The sequence below is a fragment of the Rhea americana genome, unplaced genomic scaffold, assembly GCF_003343005.1.
Source record: "Rhea americana isolate MKP2758 unplaced genomic scaffold, rheAme1 scaffold_150, whole genome shotgun sequence".
Taxonomy (NCBI): domain Eukaryota; kingdom Metazoa; phylum Chordata; class Aves; order Rheiformes; family Rheidae; genus Rhea; species Rhea americana.
Genome location: NW_028185595.1, coordinates 1007953 through 1018658, shown reverse-complemented (window position 1 = coordinate 1018658; position 10706 = coordinate 1007953). Strand labels below are relative to the sequence as shown.

At 38.4% G+C, this 10706-nt stretch overlaps 1 protein-coding gene across 1 annotated transcript in view; it reads left to right on the top strand.

The window, feature by feature from the left end:
• The first annotated feature begins 10521 nt into the window (after positions 1-10521).
• Positions 10522-10706, top strand: part of DOCK2 (dedicator of cytokinesis 2) — a 186925-nt gene continuing 186740 nt past the window's right edge. Inside the window, exon 1 of the mRNA XM_085299593.1 lies at positions 10522-10660. Within this exon, the coding sequence (XP_085155719.1) occupies positions 10522-10660 (139 nt within the window). The remainder of the gene's footprint in view (positions 10661-10706) is intronic.

Sequence of the window (10706 nt, the reverse complement as noted above, 5' to 3'; positions counted from 1 at the left end):
TGTTGCAGTGATGGTGATGGAAATTTCCTCCCTTCTAATAAGAACCCTTCTAGGTTATGTAAAAATGTATATTGCGAGTATAATGTCTTGGGTTAGGTCATTTTGGTCAAAATATGATTTTTTTTTTAACAAATTAAGAGAAGTTATCTCCTGTTCTATAGCTACCTGTACGTTTTATAGGCAACTTCTAGACAAATTGCTAAACAAAAGTGCCTTTACGGATTCGGTTGAAGGTACTTGTCTAAATGGATGGATTTGGATATGTTTGTTTAAACTTGGCAGCATTCTTCAACAGAAGTAATGCCTAGTTTTGTTAACTATGATTCCTATTGGTAGCTTTAGGTTCTGTTAGTCACAAGTTGTTTTCTCTTGGACATGAAGATTATACTCAACAAATAATTAGTTATGATACTCTTAGGAAAAAGAAAAGTGACTAAAGGTGTGGTAAAGTCAACATAATGGGCAGATGTGGACAGAACTAACTTGGCATGATTAGTGTATTTTACATGGTTGAAATTATTCATAGGCTTGGTGGCTGTTACTGATGAACAAAATCATACAATTAATGCATCATACAATTAGATTCTATGCTCTGAAGCAGACTTGGGCAACCACAGAGATATAATACCTAACTAAATCCTTCAGTCTCTTTATTAAAGTCTAAACTTAATTCTTGCTAAGTTCTTGTAGTTGTGTCCCATGCTATTACAGGAAACTAATGTATAGCCTTGAATCAGTTCTACACAACAGTCACTGTGTCCTTACATATACCACATGGAAGAAACCATACTTTTCATGGAACAAAATGTTAGCGAAACTCTCGTTTCTGCAACTGGTTGATTTCAGTTGATTTCACTTTCTGTCACTGTACACTGAAATGCAAATAGCATGGAATAACTAAGCTACATAACTTGTAGTTGGAGGAAAACTTAGTTGATACTGAATGCACATGCTTTTAAATGGGCATATTGGACTGTTATGTAGATTGATAACTAAGTTAACTACCTTGAGTTATTTTGCCTATGAGACTTCTAAATGAGATATTTTTTAATGAAAATAGCTATTATACCATTGGTTAATGCTATGAATATGATGATCACATTTTAACAAATGAAGAAAACTGCTTAGGGTTACCTAGTTAACCCCCCAAACTATCACTTTTTGACATGTAATGCTTTATTTTGAGCATGCAATCTTATCATAGATAATGCATGCTTACTGCTTACAGATCTTTTGCAGAAATACAACTAGCAAGTGGAGGAAGGTGTCTGGAATTGCGGCTTTTGTTGCTGTGTCGTATTTAAGGTATTGTCCTTTATAAAATGTATGAAAACACTCTTCTGCATTTTCTTTTTCACTTCTATGATGTTGCAGTGGTTGCTTTAATACAACTGCTCAGAAATCTTGGAACATAAAAGATCTTACAGTGGTCAAATGCAACTTGTTTATCTCTTTTTCTCTGTATAACAGGAAAAAAGTATAGCTAAAATAGATAAGTTGTATAGAATTAGCATTTTCTAAAATCCTGTGTTACAGAATTGTTAGCGATACTAAGGGAAGTAAGAGTTCTCCCCCTTTCTTCCCCTGCCTGTGTCTCAGCCCCTCCCCAAGTATGTTCTACCTATGTGTTCCCTGGGTAGAATTTCTCTACTACTTTTCCACTTGTCTGCAGAAGACCATCTTCTGCCTGGAAAAAGAAGACTTAAGGAGAAGACAAAACATGAGGTACATCAGGGTAAAGGAGGATTATCTGGCCACCAGCTTCTTAACTGATGATTAAATATAGCGTAATAATTACAGGAAAGAAAAATACTCAGAACAAGCGTTTTTCCTGATAACAGGCTTGCTTATCTTCCACTCTAATTCTTTAGATCCTTGCTGAGGTGTGTCCTTGGCTGTAGTAACATAGGATTGTAGGGCTGCCTTGCCTGCTTAGTTCCTTGGATGCGTTTTCCTCTTTCTTAAATCACTGATGAAGCAGGGGTTTGATCTTGTTTCTGTCACTCAATCCATTTGTTAAAAATTTGAGCTAGGACTTTCTTGGCGAAGATCAGATGAGGAGAGCTTTAGCCAACTTCCTTTCCTAATGAGAAAATGGCAGTAGGTGTCAGTAGATAATGAGACTGGAGGTAGATCTATCCTAAAGACATAGGAACAAGAAACATAGCAGATGGGTGTAATGGTGAGGGTTGGGTGTGGATCCAGATGGGAAGCAGCAAGGACATCGGAGGCTTGAGTCAGAATGCTCAGGGTCAGGGTGTTTTGGGTGAATTGGGATGGTAAGAGGGAGCAGGAGCTTTGAGCAGCTGGAGGCAGGGTGGCCTGCTCTGCAATGAGATTTGGATGTCTTGTAGACTTGCAGGATCAGATTTCCAAGGCAGAAGAGACTCAGCAGATTACAAGAGTATTTCTAATTGGATCCCAGTCTGGAGGTGAAATTTCTTATCACTTTTCAAAAAATATAGTAGTCTTCTATCAATTTCACTATAAATGAGTTCCACTTCAACAGGAAGCTGCTTGGTATGCAAATGATGAGTCCTGAAAAAATTWGACCTACCTACTTTATCAGCCTTGCTTTTAAAGGAACAATTTTCCTCAAGGCCCTTGTTTTATAGGGCAGCATACTAAGGAAGAGCAATGTAGAAGAAATTAAATGCAAGTCATGATCTTCTGGCCAAATAGGGTGTGTTGGAAGGGGTAAATTGCTGCAGCAGGGATTAAGGCAAGTAAAGAACTGGTTAGGAAGCTATCCATCAAAATACATGGTAAGCTAAAACCGTGTTTGGGAGATGAATAGTATAAATTAGCTATTCAGTGGAAAAGAAGGATTTAGGATTCCATAGATGAAGCTAGTCATAGATGGCAATAATCTGAGATGCACAGAATCTAGCACACTTAAAATTCATATTTTATCCTTATTAAATGCTATTTTATGAGGGGGGAAAAATAACCCAGGAAACTCCTAAATAAATCTTTTTACTAAGTTAGTATGCATATGTGCTAGAGGTTGTGGTAATTCAAGCAAATCTGTACTAAAGTTTAAGCTGTGTTTCCTCCAGACGTAGGTATTAGAATACCATCTGCAACAAGGTAAAGTTAAGACTAGCAGTTTGTGCTCCTTGTGACTGTTGAATAAAACTACCAAGTGACATGTCATGTGTTATGAAATATCCAGACTGCTGTAGCACAGCACTCTTAGACAGTCCTGATAAACCATCGCTGTTAATTTGCAGTGTAACATCCAGATTGTTGTTAATTGGATTGTTATATGGATTAGTTTTATGGAGGGGAGGGTGGGGAAGGATGAAACAAAGCAACAGTACACCTTCTGAAGTGTGTTCTGTTTTTTAATTCCCAACTGCAAGTACAGACATGAGTGAAGCTGACTTAACTTGCCTTCGATTTAGTCTGCTGTCCTTAATCCAAACCAGGAATGCTTCGGCTAGATCTTTGCACACCCGAAATTTCAGTACGTAAGTTAGTTCACGTGGTAGCCTGTGTGAAAGTGAAGGTTGTAAACATGTAATAAATCCATTTCTGAAGTTTTGTCTTGAGAATGGTTCTTCCGGAAAGTGCTTCTTTCTTTAGAGAATAAAGGGAAAATCTCGTAATTATTCCTCCAAGCTTAAAATGAGAGAAATAGTGTTTCAAACCACACCCATTTCTTTTTGTGGCTTTGTCTGCATTTCATTTGTCATACAAGGGGAAGTATGTTATGAAAAACAAATCTYCATTCCAGGACGGGTTAAAATAAAGGAGTTCTTCAGATGATAGCGTCTTGTAAAGCAGAATGTTAAAGTTTGCTTTTTTGTGTAGTGCAAGAAATGAAAGCCCCCCTCTACATCTCAAAAACGAACTAAGCAGACAGTGTTGAGAGCTTTGGTCTACCGGAGGCAGGCTTTGCGTGCAGGAGCCTTCCAGCTCAGATCCAAGTTAGGGGTAGTGCAGTAGGGGGGAGGTGTTGGCTCCCTCTTGCCTGTTGATACTTTACTGCCTACACTGTGTAACTGAAACACCCAGGCTGGGTTTCCCCTCCCCCGCAGAAGACATGACACAGTACCTAAGTAGCTTGAGTTGAGAAAAGAGGAAGGAAGCTCAGAGCTCTCGGCAGCAAATCTCACAGAACCTTAGCAGCTGCCTCAGCCATCTCAGTTTCCTCCTAGTCATTGCTGATGGTAGCTGGGAAACAGATCTTGCTTCCAGCTCCTTTGTTTGTTGACCATCTTGGAGTTTACATCCTACAAAACTTGGCTTCCTGGTGACAGGCATCCTTTGGAGCCTCACAAACTCACGTGTGATGGCGAGATGGCACAAGACAGACAAGAAGACTGGCGTGGGTATGTAGCTTAGTAAACTGCCGTTCGAGTTTTGCCCTCCRAACTTCTGAACAGGATGTGGGCAGGTGTTTTCTCTGGTGTGAGTTAACACCCTCCACTTTACCATCTCAGACTTAATTGAAACGAATCATTTATATAAAAGTTCTAATGTTTTTCAAAGAAAACTGTAAGAAAGCAGTGAGTGTCAGTTTGGGACGCTCCCAAATCTTGAACTCTTAATGGACTATTGGATTTCTATTCTCACACTAATGCAGCATTTCTCACCTCACTGTTTCAGTATATAGATTGGATAATTAAGTAGCATATTGTATGAGGAGCAGCACCTAGAAGTTATGGTGAACAGATGTTGTTGGGGAAGGGGAACCCTACAGTTGCTTTTGGGAGATGATGAGCACTGCCACTTGAGCTGGCATTACAGCAAAACCTGTGTAGGAGTTAATTTGAGACTCTTGTACTCTTTGGAAGGAATATCTTCTACCAATGTATTTTTTCTTTTTAAAAAATAAATGTTAATTTCCATAATGGACTGAATTGTAGTTTGGGGGGGGGGGGGGGGGGGGAAAGAACCTATCATCTCCAACTCCTAATTTCCTTAAACACTTAAACTGTCCCGCTGAGCTGCAGCTTCTTAGGTCAGTGGTTGGTGTTGGGTAGATCTTCTGTTTTGCTTGTTTGCTTTTTACCTACTGGTGCATAGTTATTAACCTGAGGACCCCAAATTCTTCTAAAAGATGCTTTTTATTTGAAAAAGTGGTCATCATATTTTGTGATATATTAATTAAAAACAACACCACCTCCCCCACACCTGTCTTCAAGAGGTAAAATGAATCATTAGGGAATCAATAAAAGGAGAAAAATGTCTTCCTGTTCAGCTTCCACGTGCAGAAGTGGTAGAATTGTGAAATGGTAGTATCCTGTTCTGGTGGCAGTTTATATTACAAAATGAAGGATCTAAAGAAATTTCTTTTGTTTCAATTTTACAAGTAGGAAGCAGAAACAAGTTACTTCATTTAATTTTGCATTTGTTTTTCTGAAAGCTACTGATTTGGCAGAATGCGACAGGATTTGTGTTGGATACTGTCCCTGTATCCACATGGCAGTTATGGATGATAGCTCCCATGTGGATGGAAGTACCAATCAGTTACAGGACTAATACGAAACAAGCTTCACCTTTGCAGGCTTCTTTTTATAGGGAACACTGGAGGTCAGGGCATATTTTATGTAACTACAAAAAAGTTATACTATTTTTGCACTGCAGTTTTTAATATTATGGGTGACCACTACATAATCTAATTTGATGTTAATTGTCACATAAGCTAATGAATTTCACACGTATCCCTACAATGGGTCTGTGGTTTTAACAAACGTGGCCCCTGAAAAGGCATCTGCTTTTGATCATTCTCAGCCATTTGCTCAACAGTCAGGCTGCCATGCTTTGTTAACAGTGAAGTTTTGACATTTTATTTTTTTTTTTTTAACTTATAGCCAATGTAATCAYGGAGTACTTGAAAGGTCATAAACTCTGGGAGTCTTTAGTCTTTGAAAGCTGCAGCAAGCTACACATAATAAAAGCAACCTTGTAAAATATAGTACTTGCTAAACTAATGATAATTTAATCCAATGAATTTTATTTTCATGAAGATTAACAAAGGTGCATCTTGGCTGAACAATTCACTGCACTGTTTTATTGAAAATGTGCTATTTGGAGTATGTGATCTTCTGCAAAGCAGTAGGGTGGCTTTTCAGAATTTGTATACCTCTGATCTAAGTATATATATTTTATAATAGTAAGCCTCTAACCAGAAATATTTATCATGAACAATTCTATTTTAATGCATCAGATTATAGAAAGTAACACTTAACGGAGTATTTCAGTTAATATTGTTAACTTTAAACTGCCATAGAGGTACTACAAACTCAAGAAGTTTTAAAACTTTGGAAGGACTAGATTTTATTTTATGTGATAGGGAAGCAGTGAACTTGCTTTCTCAATCCTGTATTGTCAGCCCCAACAATTATAGCTCTCATTTTAGAGTGAATGTGTACTACGTGTACCTCATAGGGTGATATATGTACAATCACTTATGTACAGGTATCATTGTCTAAAACGCAGCCTGCTCTGAATACTGCTTCTCCTCCTCCTACACATCTGCCTGATAAGACTGTTGTTTCCTGGAATATAACAATTTAGACTTAATGGCAGAGCCTGGAATTCTTGAAGATGCTCGGTTAGCATAGGAAGTCTGTGCTTCTTACAACTGCTCATATGCTAACGACATATTTGTTACTTGTGTTAGATCCCTCACTCCGTGCTCCGGAGTGTGTTGCATGATGTGGATGAGGAGTCTCAGGACTTTGGAAACTTATAGGTGCCACCATAGTTAAAGGTGGCTTGTGGTCTAGGGGTCGGAACTGATGAAAGGGTAAYTTGCTGTCATATAAGCATTTAGGATACTAATGATAGTTGTCTCATGAACACTGAAGATGATGGCAAAGTAAAATTTTGTAAAGTTCTTTCTTTATATTAGCAAGTTATCTCAAATTCATTTCCTGCTGCAAATTAAGGACAAAGGTGGTTAGCATTTCAATTATTGTTGAGATTGGTTTGAAGAAACCAACAGTTGCAATTTAAAATAAAGTTGCAAATAAAATCAGCAGTGAGCATGAATAATGAAAATTAAGTGCACAAACTAGGAAATGGTGCAATTGATTATCTGCATCTTTAAGAAATTCTGCTAGTGTTTGAAAACAGGTAACAGATTTATCATTGTTTAATGAATTTCCTTTAAATAAGGAAAGGGAGTGATATGTCCAGTTTGTGATGCGGTGGATGGACTTCTGCTTTACACTATGATAACTATCAAAATTACTACTTTTTCATGTATCTTTGTGCATAAAAAGGTAAACCTGGTAAGGCAGGAAGGAATTTGCTCAATAATAACATACAGGTGTGCAGGACTAGCAACAGGTCAAGGGAGATTTGACCTACTGTTTATAGGTATATGTCATCAAGTTCTATAGCCCTGGGGCCTAAGGCAAATTTATTTACTGAGCTATGATTTGTGGCTGGCAAATAACAGATCTCAAGGAACCTATCATAATTAATTTCAAAGCAGGAAAATAACAGTAGCTGTTTAGGATTAAAGTCACATGTCCACCTGCTGCAGTTACCTTTGCCATTGCACTGCTTGACTAATTGTTTCAGATTTCTCCGCTGTGTGTATTTATTTGCCCTTTTAAGACTGGTGGGCATGACTGTGCTTTCCAATAGGGAATCCAAACCAGAAGGACATGATCTTAAGTTCTAGGGTAGATCACTGGGAAGAACTGTGAGTGCAGGCCCAGTACCTGCTGTTCTAGGGTACAAGTACGTATGTTATCTTGCTGTAACAGAGAAGCTGTGTGAGCTGTGATCAGGTATGGTAATAGCAATGCCACTGTTCTCAGCATTTCTCTGCTCACCACACGTAAATTCACTTCCTGGGTTAGAGAGGTTTTTCAGTTAAATGTTGCATTAAAAGATTTTTTTTGGTACTTGTATGTAAAAATCAATAATCATATCAATGTCAGAAGACTTCTGTTAAAAAGTGAAATACAGAAAATGAAAAGAGTAGTCAGATGGACTTCTCAAAAATAAGAAAATACAAGTTATATGAGTACTTTTTTTTTTTTTTAAAGGTCTCTTCTTCAGTAGTGTGTGCTCTGCTGCTGCTGCTGTAAAGCTGTTTTAAGTTCATACATAACTGCAAATCCAGGAAAGCTCAGCAAGCTGCAAGAAAAACTGTACCTTATATACAGGATTTTCTTCTTTGCCAAGCTAACAATTGGCTCGCAGTCCGTTTCAGTTCGCATTATTTATCTTTGGAGTTTAGTGTATTTTCTCTTTCATTACATAAATTGAGACTAATTGGAGAATCTTTCAGCCAGAATAGATAAAAAGAACAGTTGGTGGGGAGTCGCACTGAGGTTTTAGTTACAGGCTTTTTTGGAAAGGTGTTCAGAGCTCTTTCTAGAAATGCAATAAGCCTATATTTTTAGAATTTGGAGGAAAAATAGTATAATTTTTTAGCATTTGCTATAGCAAACTCATGGATAGAATATGGAGTAATGAAACCTACAGTCACAAATTAAGTGTTTTCTTAATTTAAGGCTTATGTTTTAATCATAATTTGTCTCCCAGGAATATCCAGGGAAAACGGGCGAACTGAGTCCGCAGAGACCCAAAGTATGTTAAAGTGGATGAGCCTTTGTAGTAACACAGATCAGAAGCTCTGTGACCACACACAGCTATTTCTTGTTCCATTTATTTTCAAAAACCTTGTTTTCAAGTCTTTGCATAACTGTCATATTGAACATCGAAGCCTTTTAACAGCATGTCAGACACCTTCCAGTGCAGTTCCCACTGATGAGCGGAGTTTCAGCTTGACAGTGACTCTGGGTCAGGCTGAGTACGTTTGGAAGACCATGCGATCCCAGCTGAGATTCCTGGTGATAGTAGAATATAGGACATGTCCCCACTTCTGTCTTTTACCTGACTAAATGGCATACTCCAGATACCCGATTTTCAGCCTTGCACCTGGAAACCATATTACTGTTCTTACACATGAAGCTTGCTCTTAGTCCTGAAGCTTTCCTGGCCAGCACAGACATATATGACTTGTATGACTAATACAAGACAGAAACACCGTGGTAGACTGTTTAGGATGATATTTTCCTAGTAATGCACAGGATAAGTGTTTGATACCTGCTCAGACCTTGAGGAAACTGTGTTAAATTTGTGAACAAGTTTAAGAGTTCGCAATTTACTGTGCATGCATGCTAACCTGGAGTGCTAGTTATATTCCTTTACTGCTGAATCCAAAAGTGGCTTGTCTGAATTTGAAGCATCAGGCGAGGGTAGGGGAGGAGGCGCTGACTCTTAAAACTGTAGAAAAGCATTGTGCTCAGCATGAACTCAGAGGGCTGTGACTAGCTTGTCTGCTTTCATCTGCTGAGCAGGTTTGCAAATAATTTTACATCTGTATAAAACACATTGAGATCTAAGGCAGGCACCTGTCAGTTCAGGGTAGGCTGCCTGTTCCATTAACTGTGTCCCCTGAACCCCACCACACTGTCTCAGTGTTTGGGAAACAAGAGCTTTTAAGTGAAACATAGTTCATGGCACAATGGAAAGTGAAGCAAGAAGAAGACAAATCTATGAAGGGAATCCCTTTATCCATGACCTTTCAGAATAAAGAAGAAAAACACAGTAACATATCCTGTTCTTCAGAGAGATCACTACCAAAAATGACCATACTACTTTTTTCTATGTAAACATAAAGAGTCAGAAACTATGTATTTCTTTAACTTGGCATGTTAAAAGTTACAGCTGTTTATATTCCATGCTGGCTTTGTAATATTTAAGAGGGAAAAAAAAGTAGCATGTCAGCTAAACCTCCATTTGGCCACAAGCACATGAAGAAATCTGTATTCAGCTCAGCTTGCTATCTGAGAACTGAAAAGTTTTTCTTTGCTGAGCCTGATTGGCAAGTTCATAAGTCAAACTAGCCTCTAACCCATCTTGAACCTTGCACATGGAATGCATCTGTGAAACCCTAGTTCGAGCTCAAGCTACGTTATGTTCATTATAGCAGACTGATTCTGTGGGAGTTAAGAGAGATTCTTAACTTGGAATACTGGAGCACAGATTTTGTAGCTTCCCCCCACCTCCAGAAGTCAAGAAATCCCATTAGGGCTTGCACAGTATTTTCACATAAGGTTTGTCAAGTGTCTGTATTGGGTAATCTTGCACTGATTTTCATGAGAAGGAAATAGTAGATGGGTACTTGATGACTCAGGGAAGAAGGTACTATTTTTATTCTTCACAAAAGTAGAGTTGCAATAAAAAGCTTGGTTTAAAATCAAGAGCGACTCTTCACTTTACCTTGTGCGTTGGATTGTCAAGATAAATGTCCTTTACCTATTTTCATGATTACTTTACTTTAGAAAACATGTGTGGTGATTTAATGAAAGATGCTTCATAGCCATACATGCTCAATACCATATGCATGCTTTGTACATATTTAGCAAGGTGCATATATGTGCAATAACCTATCTGACAGGAATATAGGAATATAGGTATATAGGAATTAAAAGGGAATATAGGAATTCAGTTCAGTCTTCATACTGACTTTTTGTTGCTGAGATGGACTTTGTTCAGTGTCTTGAAGCTCTGGGGCCGAATGTGGGGGAAGGAGGCGCTGGAACGTCTTTGAGTCGTTTTCTTTACAGTACGCGGGGCTTTTGGCTGAATGAGAAAGGATTCTCGGGCATTGTGCATTCAGGTGGCACTTACGTCTTTCCTAGGAAGAATTCAAAGCCCAGGGGTGC